The sequence below is a fragment of the Scheffersomyces stipitis genome, chromosome 4 (genome assembly GCF_000209165.1).
Source record: "Scheffersomyces stipitis CBS 6054 chromosome 4, complete sequence".
NCBI classification, from domain to species: Eukaryota; Fungi; Ascomycota; class Pichiomycetes; order Serinales; family Debaryomycetaceae; genus Scheffersomyces; species Scheffersomyces stipitis.
This window is the reverse complement of record NC_009044.1, coordinates 796150-819554: the sequence shown is the minus strand read 5'-3', so window position 1 is coordinate 819554 and position 23405 is coordinate 796150. Positions and strand designations below refer to the sequence as shown.

The window sequence follows — 23405 nt, the reverse complement described above, 5'->3', positions numbered from 1 at the left end:
AGCACTTACGGTTATTTTGTTGAGATGCATTTGATAAATTTTGAGGTGTTTGTGGCTGCGGATTACCGAAAACCCTCCAAGGACGGCAACGAGATTCAAGATGGGACCCAACGGCTTTAGTCACAGGGCCAGAAAAATGTATACGAGCTCCACTCCCGGTAGAGAGCCTATTTTCTTCACTAATCCGGGCATTTTCCAGGGGCAATTTTCCGCCATGCATTTGCTCGTTGATCAAAAAGATAAGGAGCCAATAGCGGACAAGAGCCACCATCTCAAAAAGAAGATTCGCTGAATTATTTTTTTTTCACCAGCTCCGATCAATTTCTAGGAACAGACAATTTGTTTCTTTGTCTGCCCAGCGATCTCGACCTACTTTTCTGGGTTTCCAATCTACCCAACCACGGAGCCGTAACCAGGTCCCATCGTGGAAACAAGAATCTAATTGCTCCCCCAATCCTTGTCTGCATTTTTCTTGGTCTGAATATAACACCAGTTATTTAAATTGTGATTTTTTCACCAATACGAATTTCAACCAATTTTCTAAAAATGTCTTCTTCTCTGATCCACTCGCTTTTAGACACTTCTAATAACTCCACAAGTTCAGACATGTCTGTCACAGCCAATTACCAAAGTTCCGTGCCCTCGTTCAAAACCTCCATTCTCGTAGTGGGTGGTGCCTATGCCGGCTTGGCAGCGGTGAAAAGCTTCCAGATCCATTTAGCAGAACGGGCAAAAAACTCAGAGTACACTTCCTGGTTCCAAAGTCTATCGCAAAAGATCTCCATAACTTTGGTTGAGCCTCGGGCCGGTTTGTTGAATGTGCTCGGGATGCCTCGAGCCATAGTGGATCCCAATTTCGCCAAGTCCCAGTACATTCAATTCCAAGAGTTGAACGATTTACAATTTGACGAAGTGATATCCAGGGACCAGAAGATATTGCAGACATTGAACGATTCCAAAGAAAGTAACAGTGTCACACATGTAGGCTTCGAGTTGAAATATGTCCATGGCACTGTGACGTATTTGGATGACCACAAGGCACAATATATGCTCAACAACGATCCTGATAGCGAAAAGGGACTCATTGACTTTGACTACGTAGTATTAGCTACTGGCAGAGACAGAAGCTGGCCCACAACACCAGAAGGCTACACTTTTGATCATTTTATGGAAGAAATGCAAAGAGCGCATGATAACATTGAAAAGCATGAAATTATTTCTGTCATAGGTGCTGGAGCTGTAGGCATAGAAATTGCTGGGGACATCAAAAATCACTTCCCAGACAAGACAGTCAACTTAATACATCCCCATGCGTCTTTTCCTCCAGAACCTTTAAGCAGCGAATTTCAAGATGCCATCAGAGACTCCTTAAAGAGAGCCAATATTAATATAATTACCAACACCAGAATAGCCGAAGAAAAATCCAACGGCGATTTAATTACGACTACAAACGAAACTATTAAATCCGAGCTCAATTTATGGTGCACATCGCATAAGAATAACACCTCTATACTCTCTAGCGAGATTAGAGAATTATTTGTGACCGAGAAAAACGATATACATGTCAATCAATTTCTTCAGATGGCCAAAGGTGAAAGATTGCACCCCAATTTTTTCGTTCTTGGAGACTTGGTCAATTTGCCCATCATCAAGTCAGCAGGATGGGCAATGTACATGGGTAGGCAAGCTGCCAACAATATCACCAGCATGATTTTTGACCACAAATTAATAGAGCCATTTCCCGATTTAACCAAGATGCCTCGTGGAATGGTGATAATTGCTGGAAACGAAGAGATTGTCAGTGAATTGAGTGGGGAAGTGACACTCAATCACGAGAACTATGTTGTAGAGTACAAGGATTATTGCATAGGGAAAGTACGGGCTACACTCGGACTATAAGTCCGACAGCTTCGGCTTTCATTTATAGACCATATAAATACATGTCCGATTTCGACTCCGATCCGTTTTTGAATTCAATGAATTTTTTTGGCACTATAAGTAAACGAATACCGTTATCAATGACCTATTCCGAAGTAGATCCGATCAGATAAGTTTAAAAAACTCATCCCTTGAGCTAAGCTATGGCTGTTGTGGAGTTGCAAAAATTGCAGAAACCCGGATACTCGGACCGAGAACCATATGTTACTAAACTAGCACAAAGTTGATTCAAACATTCTATACAAAAGCCTAGTGGATCCCCAAAGATATTCAACCTTGTGGTAATCTCACAATCGAGCTAATGACAACAGAAGCACTAACAATGACCCCCATCTCAGAAATCACTGCCTTAACTTTGAAGACGAATATCCTTATCGTTGGAGGAGCTTATGCAGGATTAGCAGCCATTAACCAATTTCGGAAGAGACTTGATTCTAATTTCAGTGATAGCAATGATAAAAAGATTTCTTTAACTTTGGTTGAACCCAGGGCAGGGTTTTTGAACATTCTTGGAATACCAAAATGTATTGTTAATCCTGAATTTGCTCGGAACCAGTACATTACCTTTGAGAGGTTTCCATATCTCCAATTTGACAAAGTATACTCAATCGACAAAAAGATGCAACAGCAATTGCAAGAGGAAAGAACTAAACCACAGCCTTTTGAATTGGACTTCATCCACGGTAAAATTAATTATTTGGACGAGAAGTCTGCCACTTTTACCTTGACAGGGGGTAAAGAAAAGTCGAAAATCGACTTTGACTATGTAATTTTGGCCAGTGGAAGGCTGCGTCAATGGCCCTCTACTCCGAATGCCTTCAATATTGAATACTTCATGAAAGAAATGAATGATACCCATAAGAAGATTTCTGAAAGCAACACAATTTCCATTATCGGGGCTGGTGCAGTTGGAATTGAGTTGGCTGGAGAAATCAAGGCCGAATTCCCTGAGAAGAGCGTCAATTTAATCCATCCTCATCCGTCTTTCCCACCTGAACCTCTTTCAGAAGAATTTCAGGACAAAGTTAAAAAAGGTTTAGAGGATGCTGGCGTGAATTTACTTTTGAACTCGAGAATTGACCGAGAGTTCGGAAATGGAAATTTACAAACTACAGATGGTGAATTTATAGAATCTGATTTGAATTATTGGTGTACATCACATAAGAATAATATCGATTTTCTTTCAGAAGAAATTTGTTCATTCTTGACAGCCAAAAAGGATCTCGCCGTTAATGAATATTTACAAGTAGCAGATACCGACATTGTTTTACCTAATGTATTTGCTACTGGAGATTTGGTAGACTTGGATGTCATCAAATCTGCTGGCTGGGCTCTCCATATGGGACCAATAGCTGCTGATAACATTATTAATTTGATAATGGGTGAAGAACCAAATTCAAAATTGCCCGATGTTTCACTTTGGGAAAAGAACATTGCGCTAGCTGTTGGAAATGGTGAAATTATCTCCGGGAATGGCAATACAGTTGAGATCAACAATTCCGATTATGTCGAAATCTACAAGGATTATGGATTGAACAGATGCTTAGAAATGCTTGAAGCGGAACTTAGAGAATAAGAAATTAATAAGTCCTTTTATATAAATTCTACACATTAGATATTAAAATTACAGAAAATCTATAAGAATCCTCTATTTTTCTAAACTACCATCTATCCAATAGTTCCTGGATTTGTTCACATCTGCCTGAATTTTATTACTCCGTCGAAGTACTTCTTGCCCAATTGGACATTGACAATGGACACATTGTGTTCATATTCACTTTTCTGTACACTAGCCAAGGTGAACAGTTCGTCCACAAAACAGGGTTCTAAATTCTTGTAATTTATCAGCTCTATAGAAGCCTCAGGATAAAGCTTCCGAAACCAGTACAAAAGCAATGTAACCATGAATGGCCCATGGACAATGACATTGGGAAGATTTTCTACTGTTTCACAATGCTCCTTGTCAATGTGGATTTTGTGCATGTTATAAGTCAACATACTATACTTGAGCAAATCAGAAGAAGTGAGTTTCACTTCTTGGGTGAACGTGAAATTTGGGAAGCTATGTCGCATGGGTTTAAATTCGTAAGGTTCATTGGTGTAGAGTAATGTCCTTGCTTCCTTCAACACAGAGGCGTTTGTGGACGTAGTCACATCTCTATTGATATTAACAAACGTTGACAATCCCAATCTTCGAACGGAGTCGATTTTTTCTATACAATTGAGCTGATCCGATGCTCTTACTATATTCGCACCAAAATTGATTGAGCCTTTAACCCACAACCGTCTAGAATACAATTGATTACCTTGAGAAGTTGGAGCCTGATAATTGTCATACCCGTCCGAACCCAAGTTGTTATTTGCCTGGTTATTGTAGAGAAAATGGAATCCATTCCCATACATGACACCTAACATGCCATCGTCTATTTCGAGTCTAGGTTGGTATAGGTTTTCGGGTAGCACTTTATTCAAGAGATCTATCAAGTGATTGGACAATCCCACTGACAAGGTGTCTGGAATGAACCATTGTTTCTGTTTGATCGCTATACCCCATTCAGCGACATTTTTGCCTAGAATCTCCATAGATTGAGATGAAAAAGTATGAATATATAAAGAGTGGGTTCGCTCCAGGCAAATGCAAATGGGGTAGAAAACATATTTATCTTTCAGACCTGCACACAGAAAATTCTGAGAAGCTCATCGTAACATTGAAATTTTTAGTTTAGAGAGGTTCAGTAGATAAATATTGCTTAACATCAGATTTGTGGGCGAAAATGGCACAGAGTACCAGTGAAGCCTTGAAGAATATCAAGAATAAGCACAGAAGACAGAAGATCTTTGGCGAGATCAAACATGAGAAGAACAAACAGCGTCACAAGTTGAGAGCTGAAAGAGCCAAAGAGGAGAGATTGAATCCAGAATTAAAGGAAGAAAGAATCAAGAATAATGTCCCAGAAACCATAGACAGTAAACGTGTATTTGACGAAACCATAGCTGCTGAGGTTGAAGGTGAAGACGAGTTCCAGCAGTACTTCAACTCTGGAATAGAGCCTAAGATTTTGCTCACTACTAGTGAAGAAGCCAAGAAGCCAGCATACGAGTTCGCTGATATGGTTATGGATTTCTTGCCCAACGTCACCTTTATCAAAAGAAAGAAGGAGTATTCGATGAAGGAAATTGCCAAGCATGCTGCCAGCAGAGAATACACGGACTTGCTCGTTATCAACGAAGACAAGAAGAAGGTAACGGGGATCACCATGATTCATTTACCTGAGGGTCCTACATTCTATTTTTCCATAACTTCCATTGTAGAAGGAAAACAGATCAAGGGTCACGGTAGGGCATCTGAGCATATACCTGAGTTGGTGTTGAACAACTTCAACACCAGAATGGGTAAGACTGTCGGCAGAATGTTCCAGACAATGTTCCCCCACAGTCCAGAAATCGTAGCCAGACAGGTGGTGACTTTGCATAACCAAAGAGATTATATTTTCTTCAGACGACACAGATACATTTTCCGTAATGAAGAGAAGGTAGGGCTACAAGAGTTGGGGCCACAGTTCACACTCAAGTTGAGAAGAATGCAGAAGGGGATCCGTGGAGAGACCGTCTGGGAACATAGACCGGACATGGAACGTGACAAGAGAAAGTTCTATTTGTAATAGCATAGCATATCGTAATGAAAAGCATATATTGAACAGTAGAAATTGTAGCGTCTCGTACTATCAGATGTTGCTATATTTCAATATTGAGCTTATATATACAGCCACCATAACTTCAGGATGCTAATTCGCTCTACACTCACCACTATGTCATATTAGAGCAGTTAGAGATGTGCACATGCTCCATCACCATGAGATTAGGGGCTATGGAGCACGAGATCCTTCTGAAGATAAGGAAACGACAAAAAAACGCCAAATAGTACAAAACCATAATCATACAAGTTTTAAGTACACATTCTATAAATATATACAGAGTCTATTGTATATAACACATATTTCATATGCCTTTGGGCTTCCCATCCCTGCCACCATCTCCAATCTGGTCTGCTGCTTCATATAATCGGACCTGCACACAGAACCGTCACTCATAGGTAGCAATCCTGCACACACACGTGTTTCCGCCTGTCTCTTTTTTCCAAACGAGTTCGGGCTAAAACCAACCTGATAAACACCGACTTTCTCCAGCCATATAGCCAGTGGCCGTCGTTTCCGTCAGTTTGACTGTTTTAGCGTCTATATTCCGCAAGTTCTGCCAGGAATCCCGTCACGTGCAAGATATCCCCTCGAAAACACGCCGTTCCGCGCAGCTGCCGTTGTTTGAGACATTTTTTCTGTTTTTCCTCCCATACAAAAGCTTGAGAAAGGCTTTCCGATTCGCCAGAAGCCTCTACCCCATTGTGCCATTCTCGTATCACTAAATTGGCTTGTAAACATAAGTGTAGTGGTATACTATTACAGCAAAGGCTCAGACAGACTAACAGTGTACATTACTGGACAATAATTGTGTTGAATAGTAAATTTTTCACGCTTCTTATTCACTACTAGTGCAGAGTAATACTTAGTGCAATTATTCACCAGATTAGTAAACGTACCAGAATATAGAATACACTAAAATCAACACCATAATAACAAACCAATCGGCAGTATCGTCACCAAAGTCGCATCATATTGGTATTTCTAACTGTCAAATAATCATCATAGATTGATATCATAATATCATAAATCGTCATAGCACCATACAACCATTTACATTTGTCAGGTTGAACTACAACTAACATTCACATTCTTTTGATTCAATCACAGATGACAATGGACAGCGGAGGTGTATCCCAAATAGTAGCTGCACTCGGCGTAGTATATGAGCCCAAGTCTAGCAACGCTCAGCGCCGTGAGGCCCAGGACTTCTTAGAGTCCATCAAATCCAACGATGAGCTGCCATACTGGGGTTACCAGTTGGCGCTACCAGAGAACAACGGTAAGAATTACATCGTGCGTCACTTTGGATTGTCGCTTCTCCAGAACTCCATCAAAAGCAAGTATCATCTCTTTGACACCACCAAGACATTGGCTATCCGCAACTGGGTGGTAGATTTGAGCAATAAAATCCAACAAGACGATCCGCATTATCTCAAGGAGAAGATTGCTTTTCTCTGGGTATCCATAGCCAAACGTATCTGGGGATGTTATTTGATCAAGGGCTACAATAAGGATAACATTGAAAACTCGCATCCTCCCGAAAACCACAATCATAACGATAACCATAATAGTAATAGCAATAATAGCAATTCAGATCTCAAACCGCAAGTCTCAGAACAAGAAGCTTCCGATGGCTGGGCCAGCATGGATGCTGATCTCTGGAAGTTGTGGAGCCTGGGATTCACGTGTCGTGAACTATCTCTCATCATCATTCGCACGCTTTTTGAAGACATTTATCTTCTTGACGATCCCATTGCTTCTAAAAGAACTATTATTCTCAACCAATTGAGTGTATTGATTGTCACACCGTCGTCTATTCTTGATGCCATCTACGAACACAACCCCAATGTATCGATATGTAAAGCCTTGCCCAACGGTTGGTTTGTAGTTTGGAGCCAGTTTCTCATTGAGATTCTCTCCAGCAATGACTTCAAGAGTAGCACCTGTCAAGCTTTTGTTCCCAAAATTCTTGCTACGTTCAAGACGTGTTTGCATTGGGTCCAGCCAGCGGTTTTGCGGTCAGAAAACATTATGCAAACACTCATAAACATCTTAACAATCCCTGACGTCAAGTTGAAAACCTTGGCTGTAGACTGCTTGCACATATTGTTCACGAGAAGCTACAGCAGCAGCGACGACTTTGATTTCTTCATCGGTTCCATCTTCACCACCGAAGGAGTGTCGAAGTTGATGCAGTTCTACCAGTCCTTAGAAATAGACCCAGATGATGTAGACGAGCAGGTGTATTCGCTCTTGAAAAAGACAGTAGAAATGATAGTTTCCCTCAGCGAGTACCTCAACATATCATCCAAGAACAAGGTCTCTTGGGAAACGGCTGATGTCGACAACTACTTGAGACTCGTTTTAGCGACGACAAACCACCCTAGTTTAATCATCAGTGGTTTGTCATTACAGATGTGGGTTACAATCTTGCGATTTGACGAATTGAGCTCCAAAGATCCCATAGTCAATAGCCTCTTGGATTTATTGGAAATCGCAGCAAATAGAACGATAAACTATACCTACGATGACAGCAACGTCTCCAAGAAGTTCTTGGAGGTAGATTTTGATTCAACTCCGGACGCCAACTCGTTCCTTCAGAACTATAAGAAGTTTAACGAGGATATCGTCAGAATTACCATCTGTAAAAAACCCGAAGAAGGATTGCAATGGTTGGAAAACAGACTCCAGGCGTTCTTCAGCTCAGAATTGGGTAGCCAATGCATAACCCAGTACAAGCTCGACGAGAAGTCAGAAGCATTGAACTACGGCACGTCTCAGTTCAACATCATCGAAAATTGCATAAGGGGCATTTCCAGATGGAGAATCTGGTACAATGGCGACGACTTTGAAGTTGTCAATGACCGTTTGAACAAACTTGTAGAAAGTTTAGGTGAAAGGCTTTTGGCCATGAACATTGCCTGTCCTCTATTAATTAGAAAACAGGTCCAAACCTTGGTTCAATTTGCTCCACTTCTAAAGGATGTGAGCCCTTTGATGTTTCAAGTATTGGAGAGAATTCTCACAACAGCAACGTTTGAGTATCCACCAAATATATCTGACGACGAAAAGGAGTTGATCAGAGACTTGAGAACAAGTTGTGGCACAGAATTGAACAGATTGGCATATATAATGCCTGAATCCTTGAAGAAAATCTTTAACGACTTGGAGAATGTGGTTGCGAACATTTTGTCTTCCAAGAAGGTCACCGACCACGAAAATGTTGCTTTCAAGTCGTTTTTGTTGGTTATAGCTTCAAGATCTTCTATTACAGATAAAGACGAACTCTTTGCCAAGATTGTGGACCCAGAATTGGCAGCCTGGTCAGCGCCAGAAACGGAAAAAGGTCTTATGGACTTACATTGGTTTATGGAAAGAATGGGTATAGTAGAAATAGCATCATATTTCCAAAGCAGAGGCATCACTGCTACGACAAACCTTTTAGAGGCGAAGATGGATGAAGAAGGAAGGCTATTGAAGAATAAATTGAAAGACCATTGGTCTTCTATTTTCCCCATCAGAGCAACAAGAATCTTCATCCAGTACAGTATTGAAAAGTTGGGCCACGATTCCACCGAGTACTTGAACTTATTAAAGTTGTGGAAACCGCGCGTTCAGCCTATCATTCCGCACATTCTACAACTCTTGACTCAGATCCAAGCTTACCATAATCCAGATAACTGGAAAGAATTACCCGATGCGGTACAAGCTTTCGTCAGATACAGTTGCATGGAAAGATTCTGGCAACAGGGTGTTTCGATTCAGTCCAAGGAGACTTTTATAGAAGAGAATGTGAAAGCAGCGTTGACGTTAAGAGACTTTGCCGACTCTGTGGGCCATTTAATTAGATATACCAGAGAGTATGCGTTCTTGACAATTGGGTCTTTATCGCAGTTGGAAGATACCCTTTACGAAATTCCTAATATCGCAACCATGATATGGAAAGCAGTGGCTGGCGATACAGTGGGTATCACTTTACATAGTTGGAAGCATATGATCAACAGTTGTTTGAGGAGTGTGATCAAGTTTTGTCCAGTCAAGTATGTTGATGTTTTCATGGCTGAATTGCTTCCCAAGGCATTTATCGATATTGATAAGTTAATTGTCAGTAGATGGGAAAAGGTTTACCAGAACGGGTTAAAGTTGCAAGGGAATGAAGACGACGAAACGTTATCCGAAGAGATGATGGAAGAACATATGTTGAGGCAATTGACAGCTACCGTGGTTCGTTTCTTGATGGATGTTGTGAGTCAGTACAATTCCAAAACCACTACCGACACACAATTTGCTTGTCGTAGACTCATTATTGAGAATAAGGAAGTGATGGCTCCGTTCCTACAGATCTGTTGTCATATAATCATGTTCAAAGACACCAAGTGTTCATTCAACACCATCTTGGTTGTCAGAAATGTGTTACTGGATATTCTCTTGCGAGACGATGAAGTAGACAAATTTTTGTGTGACCACTTGATGAAGGCACTCTTGCATGTATTGATGGATGACTACTTTGTAGAAACCCATGGAGAAGCCGCTATAGCTTTGACTTCATTGTATTGTACTTTGAGATCCAAAAACGACTATCCAGCTAGGGTCATGATCCAATACTTGCCCAACATCACCACACATCACGTGAGCAACTTTGAGTCGTTGTTGGTCAGCTCCAAGTCGTTGAAGCACCAGAGAGCTGCTTTGCTTGAGTTGGTCAGAATAGCCAAGGAAGTTGCTGACGACTTTGACGACATGGACAAACGTAAGAAACAACTTGAAGCAGCCTCTATTTCCAGGAAGAAAAAGACAAACGGTGTAGACGTTATGAACGATCCATTTACAGAAAGTGGCGCCTTAAACAACTTATTTGGGGAAGAATGAATTAGATAGCATCCGTATGAATTTATGGAGTCAGCATTTATTGATGAGTCCAACTGTGTATATATTTAAATGTATTAATAGTAAGTTGTTGTAAAGCTAAGGATAGATAAACCCAAAAGTTATATAAATCTATATAGTCGAGAGAGGAATCCCTTCGGAAAATGAAAGTAAATGAAGAAAGTCAAAAGTACAAAAGTCACCAGAATACTGGCTATTATTATTGGTGAATCCTATTAAACAGCTGCAAAATGTCGTCCGAATTGTTTTTTAACAAATTTTGAAATGAGCCTTTGACCACAAATTAAATTTAGTTCTTCAGAGCTACAAATTTGAAGTTCATATATATGAAGTATATGCATAATATTCGGACCAAGTTATCATGTCAGAACTCCTTTGTTTAGTGGAGAGAATAGGGGAACCTGGCTAAGGCTTCTAGCATGTCGTGCGACATTTTATCTGATAATTCTCGGCTTATACCTTCTCATTACGGCTAACTGCACGTGACATAAAAACCGGACACGAACATAAAACATCAACAATATTCAGATTCACAAATTGAAAAAGAAGGCTTCACAACGAGAACGAGAACAAGATAAAAATCAATAAGTTCAAGATCATATTATTCAATTCAATAATAATCTACAATCTCTGGAACTGTGAAAGATAGATTTAGTAATTATCAATAACAGAAAATTCAAAATTTCATGCAGATCCACCTTTTTATTCACCAAGAATAATCCAGAGAACATAGCCTGAATTTCTCGATAAAAGTCCCAAATAGACCGCAAAAGAAGAAAAGACCTTCAGTTGACCCTTGTTTGATTTCCTTGTCACAATAATTGACTTCCTACTAACCAATTGATTTATTCTGTAACTATGCCAATAAAGTCACTTGAGTCGTATCTTTTCGAGAGAAAGTTGGCCAATTCCAGCTCGATTGAGATTCTTCAAAATGCCACTATCGGCATTGACGTCGAGCACTACTTAAGCCGCGTGTACACGTTCAAAAAAGAGCAGTTTTTGGCTGGAATCGGTGGAGTTCCTTCTTCTCTCAAAGACTATATTCAGTCAGATTTGCAGGTTTTCCAAGAATTCAACATCAAACCCATTTTTGTGATATCAGGGTTACACATCCAGTTGCAAACCGCAGACTACAAAACGAATGAATTGTCTCCTCAGGAACAACACCTCGAAGCGACATGGACCAAGATTGGTAGCAAGCAGCCTTATTCATTCAACAACATCGAGTCGTTCAGACTCTTCACAGACCCCTTGTTGTTGAGACCCATCGTCAACGATCTCATCAAATATTTCATTGAGATCGGCATCGATTATATGATAGCTCCATACGATGCTTCGTTCCAATTGTCGTACTTGTACCAGAACCAAGTCATAGACTCCATCTACGGCTCCACAGACTTGCTCTTGACCAAAATAGACAAGTTCATCTTGGGAATGGAGTTCCAGTCCAAAGATTTCAGATTCATCGACAAACACAAAGTACTCAGCGAGTTGAATCTCACGGAAAGACAGTTTCTAGACTTGAGCTTGATGGTAGGTTGTAACATTCAGCCTACTACATTTTCCAACTTTCCTCCTTTGCCTAAACCAAACCCTGTTCAGCCATATCCTCAATTGAGCTACTTCAAGTTAGGCTTAGATATAATCTACCAGTATAACTCGTTCAACGGTGGAAACACATCTGACTTACATGGCTACATAGCCAATCTCAACGATCCTAAGTTGTTAGATTTGTACTATAAGGGCCATGCAGCCATTAGATTCTTGCCTATTCTCAACAAGGCAGGCTACGTAGAGTTGTATAGCGTGGAAATGGCCAAACTTGGTTTGGAAGACAATTCCGAGTTTGTATTCAGCGATGACGAAGAAGAGGAATTGAGTGATGGTGTCGCAGCTGCAGATAAAAAAGAACCTTCCGAAACTCACAAGACTGTAAAGGTTCCAACGGACATCCATGAGATCGTGTCACAGAGATTACCACCGGAGTTATATTTCTACCAGTCGATAGGTTTGCTACCAATTGAGCTATTGCAATCGATTACCAAGGGTCAACTAGACATCAGACCCAGCTTGGAAAGCGGATTGAGCGACAGTTACAAGAAGTTGATAACATCCTCGTTCTACAACGACAACTTGGACCACCAAATAAACTTGATTACCCAGCTATTGGCTAGATACTACCAAGTCAAGAAAATAAGAGTCAAATATTGGTATAAAGATGAGGTTATAGAGTTGAATAACAGAATCACGCCACCTATATTCAAGAGAGTGGACAAGCTATTCATCCAGAACGACTCCCTGTCCGAAACCTTTAAGTTTGTCGATTTCTTCAAGAAGTTAAGTGAAAAGGGCGAAGGCAAATATACTACAACCAAGGAAGTAAAGACGAGAGATGATATCGTATCTACTGTTCTTTTGAGAACATTGTACTTATTCAATATCGTTGACAACAAGACCAGAGATCTAAGCACTATTGGCAGAATATTGAAGAAATTTGTAGAGCAGCATGGCAAGAATACGTCTGAAACAGATATGCAACACTTGTTCTTGGTCGTTTTGCTTATCAACTCCAAGACTTTGAATTTGAGAGAGCCAAACCGAGAATTCTCCAATGTTCCGAAATTCTTTAAGGACTACAATTCAAAGTCCGGGGGCAACATCGAGTTATCGAGCGATGAGCAGAAGCATATCACCTTAATCTCACGAATTTTCTCTCTCCACAAGTTGAACGTGGCTCCTATCAACTATCAGGGACCTATTTCGAGAAACTTGTTAAACTTCAGATCACACATCAAGTTTATTTGTAATAATTTGATCAACACCATCGAGTGCTTATTGGTTGATTTCATTGTTCATCAGGAAAACAACAATCTAAAGACCAACTACGATGCCAAGAATGACTGGTACAAGCTTGTAGACCAATTACCATTTTATAAGGATGTCAACAACACGTTACTTGGAGTAGTCGCTGAAATCTACTTTGAATACGCTGCTAGACAAACCAAGGCTGGTGCTACAGTTAAGGAGGATATTGTCAAAAACACCAAAGACCACTTATTGAACCACGTCTACCAGATTAATACGCCTTCGTTTAACATCAACGTTAATGGAGTGAACTCGTTTTCGGCTAACCAACTATTAGGCGACATTGACAGTGGTGTAGAGTTCTGGAACATGTTCGTAGCTTTGGCCAAGATCATAAACGAAGAAGACAAGACGTTGTTGAACGACGATTACTACGAAGGTATAGTTTCTACTGATGAGTTCTTGAAGTCTTACGTGTAGATGCAAATAGGATAATATATAGATATAGTCTGACATATATGTATATTTAATTCTAGTAGTTACAAATTGGTTGCGAAAGGCTGGAAGAAAGTGATAAATTACTTGTACAGAAGACTTTGACAACACACCACATATATACTATATCTATCAAATATTAATCTATTTGAGTTTCCCAGTTCAGTATTTACTATTTAAGTATATTTGGGTGCGAAAAATCTGTCCAACCAAATGAATATATTTTTTCGTTGTTCGATTTCATAAATGCGAATTCGATAAATCTGTTATTGTCAATTGTAGATTGTTCACTAATAGATCCCGAAAGGATATAACTTCAATTTGAAGTCAGATACACGTGTATTAATGACAAGGACAAGATGAGACTATCAGGAGTTTCATTGAGAATTTCAGCATTTCCAACGAAGAGTGTATCTTCAATTTCATACAGTAGCTTCCGGAATTTTTCAGTTCAATCTCGTACCTACAATACAGTTGGCACAGACCAAGTCGTATTGGCAGAAAAGCCTCTGTTTACAGGAAATGGGCCGTTTGTTGAGTTGCCCAAGTTCAACGCCATAGGTAATCCTAGTAAGCTTCTCAACATCTCGCTTCCACAGTCTTCTAGATTGTGTATCAGACATGGGTTCATGGTGGCCATTGATGGAGACCCTAACCAGATTACCAGTACCGAAAAATGGTTGACAGACACAGCAGACTATCAGGAGTTGTTATCCAACGAACCAGTATCTCTTGTAATCAACGGAAACAACAAAAGCTATACCGTTTTAGAAGTAGATAAGTCAAGTGACGAATGGTTGATCATGGACTATGACAACATCATCGCTTGGACTGGGTTCAACTTCAAACTCTCACCTGTGGATTTGTACAAGCAATTGTCCAGTTTCAAGACTGCTGGAAAAGGTGTTATTGTAATCAATGGAGACAACCAATTGTTCAATGTCAATGTCAATGCTGGCGAAGAAGTATTTGTAGATCCAAATACGTTGATTGCTACTACAAGAAAACCAAGGACAAAGATTATGACTAAAGGAAAATCTTTAACATTGTTCAAAAGATACGGAACATCAAAAGACGAAAACAAAAACACAACACCAGTCAAGTTCAATTTACCTAGAGTGGGTCTCGTCGGTGGAGTCGTTGTTAGCATCGAAAAGAAATTAAAGTCACTACAAAATAGCATTACAAACGTATTTGATATTTCCAGCATACGGTCGAACTGGAGCTCAGTCAAGACATCATTGAAGCCTATAAGCAGATACGTTTACATAGCATATGAATACGTCAAATTGTTGCTTGTTGGTAACATCATAAAGAGAGATCCTATATTCTTCCGCATCACGGGACCAGCCAAGATTCTAATCAACACCAATACGGATAAGTACGGTCGTATATTCACTAAGCGAGAAATCGAGGCAATTCACCGGACTGGCAACATGAATTGATTTCGGGTATTCATTTAAGTTTAGCAGACTAGAAAGTATGGCATATGGCATAAGGCATAAGGCATTTGGCTAACTACATTACTGTACCAGCAAATTTCACAGGATGTATGTCTAAAACAGTGCAGGACAGTGGTTTGGACTGGGAATCGTTCGTTGTCAAGTCGTGGAATGTTCTCCAGCATTGAATACCGAGGGTGTCTAGCGTCTCCCTAAGGAAAGAGATCGACGCAGCGATTGTACCTGAGTCGGTTTGATGCATCTGGCCCAGTTTACAAGAAAGATTTGGCATTAAAAGAATTTCTACACACGAGTCGAATGAACTCGAATTTCATTGAAAAGTTGGGAACGTTGTTAGGTTGACTAAAGTAGAGATTAGGTAGAAATAGAATTCGAGTAGAAAATGTAAATGAAATTGAACTGCGTTGAAATATTGGCAGGGTCTCAAAGAGAGAATACTTGATTTTTCACTGGTTTTTCTGTGATTTACAAGCCAGGGCTGAGTGAAAAATGGGAAGCTTCACTATGGCTCTTCCAGAAGCCAACAGCTCATTATACTTGTTCGTCCCAGCTTTTGGCGAAGCAGTTTTACACTAAAAGAACGCTCTTATCCATGGCCACTATCTATATGGTGGACGCAACTATTTTTAGATGGCTTAACTATGTTCCCACGGCATTGTGTAGCGGGCCAATTTAGGCACTTCCAGACTGGTTTACAATCTCATTCCATGCCACAGAAGCGCGCCTTATCTGTAGAGAAGGTTCCATGGGCATGTCTGGTTCATCGCCAGCTCGCCTAACTCTTGGAATACTGGCTCTACCTGGCAACCCATCACTTTTTGTTAGGCTCTTGTTCCATGCCAGCCACTTATATAGCAGATAAATGCTTTTGTATAGGTTTGTCTTTCTGGAGCGCCTGCCATTGTTTTAGTCGTCGGAAGTCTAGATCGAGTGTTCCAGTAATAGACCCTTTTAATGCCGGACCACAGATCTCTTCCTCTTTTCTCCTACTGGTTTTCAATTTTGATGCTGTCACTTATTTGATCCAGTCGTGCTTCTTTGTAGTGGTAATAATAATAATATTATATTGGTATTGCTTCTTTCTAGGGTTCTGTTTGTTGCCGCTTCCACTTCTATTTTTTTCGCTTGTCATCATCCATCGGTCTTGGTTATTAGCCGTAGTAATTTTTCACCCGACCCTGCAGCTCTCACCAGACTTCCCCATACTAAAACAGCACATGCCCAGACCATGGAAATCTCCAAGATAACCAGCCCAGACGATTGGTCGTACTTCGCGAAGGGCGCAGCCAACATCCTCTTCAAATACAACGGGCCCAACGACTACTTGAGACACAAACTACTTAGAGTAAGACTTCTCAAACAGGAAGACCAGTACATTTCCACCTGCGAGCTCTACGACTTCATCGAGCTCAAATGCAAGCACCTATTTCCACAGCAGATCATTGACATTCAGCTTATAGTGCTAACCACAGACTTTGTCAACCAATTGGACTCCAAAGGAAACCAGTTGATGCTAAAAGAAAGATATGGCTTGCTTATTCCGAACATACTTGACGGAGACTATGAGAAACAGGTCCTACTGAAAAATTGCACTTTGTACTACGATTCAAATTCAAGTACAACAAATATCAGCACGAATTCAGATACAAACAAGATCGACTCTGTGATCTTCGAAATAAAACCCAAATGGCTCTATGACAACGTTTCGTCCAACTACTGCCGAACATGCCTGTATAACCAGCTTCGGCAATACCCGAGACACTACTGTCCATTAGATTTCTTGTACAAACGAACTATCGACACTGGCTTGGACGATTTGTTCAAACCAATTGCTCCCAATATTCTCGAGAATATCGAGAATTCCAACAAAATCCCTTTAAAGAAGTTGTTCCGCAACTTTCTCAATAATCCGGAAAATGTGTTTCAAAAATTGAAACAGTACCAAAGAATTAATTCCAAAAACGACCTCATCAAGAACCTCTCTTCGCCGCTGGATGTGCTGCTGAACCTCTCTTTGGTGATGACTTTACGAGATGTTGGGCTCTTTATTAAGTTTGAAAAATACAACCCCAACAATAACGTTCACAATTCACAGAACAACGTCAACAACTTGATTGTACTAGAAGACGGCAAGTTCGTCGTTTCATGTAATATCTACGACTTGGACTTGAAGTCGAAGTTGAAGTACAAACACTGGTTGGACGTTGAACTGAAGCTCCAGGGCATTTATAACTCCTCTAATGATGATTGGAAGTACTGCGTAAGTTATAATGAAGCCACAGACGCAGACTTCAGCAGAGACTTGGCTAACGAAACTGTCGATCCTAGTTCAAACAATGAAGAAATGGAAGTAGACATAGGAATATGAAACGTCCAATAAGAATGACTAATGGATAGAGCGATGAGATTATCGCTATGATACTACACAGCTATCATAAACTACAATAAGTTTCCACCCTCAACATGAGCTATCACAAGTTGAAGTTGCCAGACACATATTTCACGACATACCATCACGCTTGCATTAACACTGTTCTATAGTATATCTTAATAGATTTTCTTACGATTCTCATGTAGCACCAATTGCCTTGGACAGCGTATATTATTGCATTGTATAAATATATAGAGGTAGCCTTTTGGCAGTTATAATACTGTGTTGCAATGTACAAACAGAGAAGCAAAAGCAATACTACAGAACCGCATCTTTAATCTCTCTAGCAATGTATTTCGCTTTCTTCTTTTCTTATTTCTACTAGCTTACCAGACATCTTCTTGATATCTGTTTTGGGTCTTGTATGACCTGAGCAAATCACCTGCCTTTTCTTCGGAGATACCTCTTTCTTGGGACAAGATCTTAGCGAAACTAGCTTGAACGTCTCTGGCCATACGGGAAGCATCACCACAGACGTAGATAAAGGCTCCGCTTTCCAACAATTTGTTGATCTTCGAAGACTGTTCCAAGATCTTATGTTGCACGTAGACCTTCTTTTCAGTTTCTCTTGAGAATGCAGTGTGGATTTCAAAGCTGGATCCCAAAGTCTTTGCGTATTGGGGCCATTCATCCTTGTACAAGAAATCTTCGTCCAGTCTTCTGCAGCCATAGAACAACACGGTTTCACCTACAGACGTACCGTTTTGCTTTTGGTTAACTCTTTCTCTTACAAAACCTCTCAAAGGGGCCACACCAGTACCAGGACCAACCAAAATGACGGGAGTGGAAGGATTAGTAGGCAACTTGAAGGTGGACTTTCTGACGTGAATTGGAAGCTTGAACTTGGAGAACTTGCCTCTGGGGCCGCTCAAGTCGTACGTAACCACTGGCTTTTCTCCAGTCTTATTTTGTTCAATTTCAATATTCTTCAACAAATTTGTGACTACACCAGTGACCAATTGAGATCCGACCTTTTCAGCTTCAACGACAGCAGTAACATTAATTGTAGTCTTTTCCGTCAAAGAAGAAGACGAGATGGAGTAGTAACGAGGCTGCAAGTGGGAAATCGATTCAATGATGAACTCAAAAGGAACAGACGACCATGGCTTTCCGTCAGAAATAACCAACAAGGCATCAGCAATGTTTAAGCTCTTGTGGGTAATTTCTTCTGCAAAGGCCTTCTTATCATTACCAATTCTAGCAACTTCCTTCTTAGAAGAAGCGTCAGGAGCAAAACCAGCAATTGAAAGCAAAAACTGTCTTGAAACAGGACCAGTGATTTCCAAATGATGTCTGAGAACAGCACCGTACGAGATAGGAGTGGGGAAAGGGATGGAAATAGTCAAATCCAAAGCTACCAATTCGAACACAGTGTCAAGTTTGTCTTCCAAACCAAAGGCTTTAGCAAAAGTAAGAATGTTCTCGTTGGAATTGGATGGCCAGATAGCCACATGATCACCAGTAGAGTACCTCAAGTTGGAACCAGAAAGGTCAAACTCTAAATGGACACAAGATCTATCCTTCGAGTTGAACAATTCCTTGGTGTATTTGATAGGAGATAAGTAAGGGTGAGAGTGGTCAAAAGGTCCTTTGGACAAATCACCTGAACCGGTAATGTAGGTCTTGTCAGGTTCGCCGTGGGAAACATTGTCATCGGCGAGGGTCAAGAAGTCACTTTCTTCCAATCTCAAGCCCGGCTCGTAAGTCAATTCGTGCTCTTCCAAGTTCAAGTTGTTTTTCAACGATTCAAACAAGTTATCCTTCCAGGTCAAAAAGTCTTCGTCCAAAGTGCCTTTACCATCGTCACCTTCGCCGTAGTCAGCAAATCTCTCAGCACCCTTTTCTTCGAACTGCTGGTCGAGCTTCTTACCAACAGCATTGTAGAGTTCGTAAGTCGAGTTACCCAAGCCAAAGACAGTGAACTTCAAGGTGGACAAAGTGTCAGCGTCGTTTTCAAGCCATTCACAGAATTCATTAGCATTATCGGTTGGTTCACCTTCACCGTAGGTAGCCATGAGGAAGAAACAGAGAGTATCTTCGCTAATGCTGTCGAAGTTGGTGAGGTCATAATCGGAGAAGTCCACTGTCATGGTCTTCAAGCCGAATCTGGCAGACAATTCCTTCGACAACTTGGAGGCATAGTCTTCAGCAGTACCAGTCTGAGACCCATAGAAAATGACTGCATTCTTGTTGTTTTTCTTGATTACGTCCAACAAGTTGTTGCCAGCAAGAGCGTCAGCCGAAAGGAAACCAGTGCTCTTTGGCTCGGAGAAGAAGTTTGTTTTGACTATGTACGCTAGTATGGCCACAGTGAGCACCAAGATGACGGCGAAGTCCAAAGTATCTAAAGCCATTTTGAAAAAATGTAATTAGTGATGAAATTGGAATTGAAAAAGAGGAGATCGCAACAATTGACCAAATTTGTAATGGATTTGATTCAAATGAGTGAAGATCAGTAACAGAAATCTATTGATATTCGCTATCAGTACCGGAAGTGCCAAGTATTACTATCAAAGTATACTTGTAGGAGTCGATAATGGGCAGCTATTATCTAGGTTCCTCTGACTATTATGAATTATCGTGAGCTACTAGGTAGATACAGAATCTGACACGTAGAAGCGGAGGAAAAGACGTGAATGTGAAATTTGAAATTGAAAAATCAAGCTCAGGTGGTTTCAGACTGAAAAATTCAGATCGTGGCGCGAGGAAGAAAAATGAAAATTCGTATACGACCGATTTTCGCAGTAGTAATAGTCACGTTATGAACAGATTACTCGGCGATATATATAGTCCTTCTATATTTACAAGGAACGGTGGATTGTCAAGAGTCTTATAGGCGGTTAAGCGACGGAGCTATCACAACTACTATGAGGTTTCGGACACAATAATAATGTCTTAAACGAGCGTTTTGTGCGATGAGCTTTGTAGGGAATCCGGTTCGAGAGATGACAGTTGGTGATCCGCGGAGACGATTCGTGTGCAAGGGTAGCTTTGCCTGAAACGGAGATATCGTAGAGGTAAGACCTTGAGAACTTGATGAAAATTCTGACGATATGGCTACAATTCTCTTTTGCTGGAACCCCAGATTATATACATTTATATGTTATGTCTACGTATTCTCACTGAGTTACATGGTGAGGCTCCTCCATGGAGGGGTGGTTCAAAAAGCATATGAAATTCGTCGACATGATCTGGTTAGAATCTAAATCCATACACTCCAGCATGTGTAAGAGAAATGGAAAATGCTATCCTACATTTCTTTCATTTCTGTATTTATGTCTGTAAACACCTCTGCTTATGTATAGACAACTTGGTCATAAAGTTGTGATATCAAGTTCTCAATTGCCACTTCTGCTAGTGCTTCAATTGCTTCTCTGATTTTTATGGCATTGGCGTGGTATTGTCTTCTCACGACAAAATTCACATGGCTCCCCCACAATATACAAGTCTTGTCTTCTGACAGGTGCAAAATCGCATCGCTCAAGGGAAGATCACTAGAGAAGTGCAAAACAGGCAATTCCCCCTTCATAGTGCATGCCCTAACCGGCAGAACACGGCAAAATTTTGTATCCCTTGTTGCCAAGTTGCCGGCCAGACCAAGTTCTTATCGCTTATAAAATTGTGTGAACAAGTCCGAACGGAATTTTCGTTTTCTTAATAGAATGCACATGAATGTTAAGAATATAGACCCATGTCAAACTCAAGCCACCACTGCGTCTTCCGAATTGTCTTGTAGCAGGCCCTGATTTTCGGAATCGTTGTCTTTTTCTACACTTTCTGCATTTAACAACATTTCCGACTCTAGCTTAACTCCATATGTCCTTTCTATTGTCATGACTGTTTGATCGGCATTAAATTTCTCACCGTAGAGGACTCTGACATATTCTACTACAGCCTGTGGCGGAAATTCTACAAGAGACCGTCTCCCAAGAGAATAGATAACCCGGTTTTCCGACTCCACCGTACCTTTAGATACCTCTTTGTTGATATAATCCTTCTTGATCAAATCACTAACCAATTCCTGTAAATTCATACCCAAGTTGCTGTTACGCTTATTCAGATCTTTGGATATTCCCATTCTCTCCATGCCTCTTTCCAAGTCATCTTCCAGAAGGTAGTTCTCTGCCAAAATCAACATCGACACTATGTACAACATGATTCCAGTTCTTACAAGCTCGATATTTGAGAGGGGACCTTCGGTTTTTTTATACTTGGGAACGAAGTATTTACTTCCATGCGCATCTGCCTCTGGATTGACGTTGGTAGAAGTTTGCCACAACTCTCCCAATACTTTCTTGGACTTAGGTTCAAGACAGCTCACTATAGCAAAAGGTTGTTTGACCTTAACATTGGTTGTTTTCGTCACTCTGGACTTTTTCTCGGGCTGTCTCTTCTGAATGACAGGTGTTTCAACTAGAGTCAACCCATAGACCTTCTCCAATTCAGCATTTACTCTCTTGATTATCAAATCGAGTCCATGTCTTTTCGTATTTACTTCCAGGGAAATCTTTTCTCTTCTGATAAACTGGCTCTTCAACTCCCGTCCTAGTATCAACCTTACTACTCGGTTGACAGTACTCTGGATCTCAGATTCGAGATTCTCCTGTAAGTAGTCGTCATTTGACTCATTGGCTTTCTCGTTTCCGCCGGCATCTCCTTCTTCATAATCGGACCCGGAATCAGATATAACTGCCCTTTCTCTTCTAGCCATTATGGTCTAATGGTATACGGTGTTCTGATGATCTGATCAAGTAAATATTAGTTAATCCTTTTTCGAAAGCGCGTTTTTTCAGTCCTGATTTTTTTTCTCTGAATGGCTGCGAATTCCTTGACTATATGCCAATAATCATCAGTCTTTTTTCGCAGCTAAAACCACTTCGAGACTCAGCGCCAAATTCATCCTTATACTGTTTGACTCCTGGGATCACTTTGGGGTGAAGTAAATCTGAAATTCATCTTCTCTGGAAATTTCCTCACACTCTCAAACTCTCACCAATTAATACTTGTAATCTTCAGCTAAGATGGCCAGAAACAGAAGACTGAATGTGCCTCTATCTCAAGCACCAATTTCACAAATACAAATGAACCCCCAGCAACCTTACCTAAACTCCAAAACATTTTTAAACTCGTTGGCAGTCAACGACAACAACTCTTCTCAACTTAAAACATGCTCTCCAGACTTCAAGAGCACAATTCCGTCAGACAAACCTCTCTTCAGAAGAACTTCTCCCAGGTTGCATTCTCAAGAGTTGCCGCAAACACAATCTAGAGAGAGGATAGTTAACGAGGAACAAAGAGACTTCGAGGAAGAAAAGACAAAAGAAGATCAGATACCCATGTTTCCTGCTAGCTTCAACCCCAGAAGAGCTTCAAACATGCCTGCTAGGGAAAAAGTCCAAAACTGGATGAAAGATATTCCTTTCCACTACAGCACAGACAATGCAATGGTGTACATTGACTGCTTCCCTGCTGTAGCCAGCTATTCAAGCTCGGAAAGTGGATCTCAACAGGAACTCACAGACACCGATCAGATTCTTGAACTACAAGCCAGAAGATTGACACGATATGCCACCAGAAACTATATTAACGATTCTGAACCCATTGCTCATGCAGAAGGAGACTCTTATGACGACATCGACGAATGCTACTACGAGAGCGATGGCAATGTCATCAACTTCAATGATG

General features: G+C 40.7%; 10 protein-coding genes across 10 annotated transcripts; 7 read left to right on the top strand and 3 right to left on the bottom strand. All coding sequences in view use genetic code 12, as the record gives it.

Moving 5' to 3' along the window:
• Positions 1-606: 606 nt before the first annotated feature.
• On the top strand, positions 607-1899 carry NDI1 (NADH dehydrogenase, internal, ubiquinone; the record flags this gene model as incomplete). Its single annotated transcript, XM_001384420.1, has 2 exons — positions 607-964; positions 986-1899. 2 exons carry the CDS (start codon positions 607-609, stop codon positions 1897-1899), a joined length of 1272 nt encoding a protein of 423 aa, XP_001384457.1.
• A 361-nt stretch (positions 1900-2260) lies between these two features.
• PICST_31442 (predicted protein) lies at positions 2261-3514 on the top strand (the record flags this gene model as incomplete). The annotated part of the gene is made up of 1 exon (XM_001384419.1): positions 2261-3514. The coding sequence occupies one exon, from the start codon at positions 2261-2263 to the stop codon at positions 3512-3514; it is 1254 nt and encodes a 417-aa protein (XP_001384456.2).
• A 116-nt stretch (positions 3515-3630) lies between these two features.
• On the bottom strand, positions 3631-4521 carry PICST_58974 (predicted protein; the record flags this gene model as incomplete). Its single annotated transcript, XM_001384075.1, has 1 exon — positions 3631-4521. The coding sequence occupies one exon, from the start codon at positions 4519-4521 to the stop codon at positions 3631-3633; it is 891 nt and encodes a 296-aa protein (XP_001384112.2).
• A 191-nt stretch (positions 4522-4712) lies between these two features.
• PICST_59404 (predicted protein) lies at positions 4713-5600 on the top strand (the record flags this gene model as incomplete). Its single annotated transcript, XM_001384418.1, has 1 exon — positions 4713-5600. The coding sequence occupies one exon, from the start codon at positions 4713-4715 to the stop codon at positions 5598-5600; it is 888 nt and encodes a 295-aa protein (XP_001384455.1).
• A 552-nt stretch (positions 5601-6152) lies between these two features.
• On the top strand, positions 6153-10597 carry PICST_83392 (supressor of snf1 mutation). Its single transcript, XM_001384417.1, has 2 exons — positions 6153-7206; positions 7231-10597. The coding sequence occupies exons 1-2, from the start codon at positions 6744-6746 to the stop codon at positions 10503-10505; spliced, it is 3738 nt and encodes a 1245-aa protein (XP_001384454.2). The 5' UTR covers positions 6153-6743; the 3' UTR covers positions 10506-10597.
• Positions 10598-14185: 3588 nt separating this feature from the next.
• PICST_31437 (predicted protein) lies at positions 14186-15271 on the top strand (the record flags this gene model as incomplete). Its single annotated transcript, XM_001384416.1, has 1 exon — positions 14186-15271. One exon carries the CDS (start codon positions 14186-14188, stop codon positions 15269-15271), a length of 1086 nt encoding a protein of 361 aa, XP_001384453.2.
• Positions 15272-16517: 1246 nt separating this feature from the next.
• On the top strand, positions 16518-17657 carry PICST_31436 (inositol-pentakisphosphate 2-kinase; the record flags this gene model as incomplete). The annotated part of the gene is made up of 1 exon (XM_001384415.1): positions 16518-17657. The coding sequence occupies one exon, from the start codon at positions 16518-16520 to the stop codon at positions 17655-17657; it is 1140 nt and encodes a 379-aa protein (XP_001384452.2).
• Positions 17658-17862: 205 nt separating this feature from the next.
• On the bottom strand, positions 17863-20341 carry PICST_77786 (NADPH-cytochrome P450 reductase). The gene has a single exon (XM_001384074.1). It carries the CDS (start codon positions 20072-20074, stop codon positions 18047-18049), a length of 2028 nt encoding a protein of 675 aa, XP_001384111.2. The 5' UTR covers positions 20075-20341; the 3' UTR covers positions 17863-18046.
• Positions 20342-21519: 1178 nt separating this feature from the next.
• Positions 21520-22314, bottom strand: PICST_58773 (predicted protein; the record flags this gene model as incomplete). The annotated part of the gene is given in 2 exon segments (XM_001384073.1): positions 21520-22104; positions 22123-22314. Coding segments are annotated over 2 exon segments (777 nt in total), but the record flags the coding sequence as incomplete, so codon positions are not given.
• Positions 22315-22801: 487 nt separating this feature from the next.
• Positions 22802-23386, top strand: PICST_31433 (predicted protein; the record flags this gene model as incomplete). Its single annotated transcript, XM_001384414.1, has 1 exon — positions 22802-23386. A coding segment is annotated over one exon (585 nt), but the record flags the coding sequence as incomplete, so codon positions are not given.
• Positions 23387-23405: the final 19 nt, after the last annotated feature.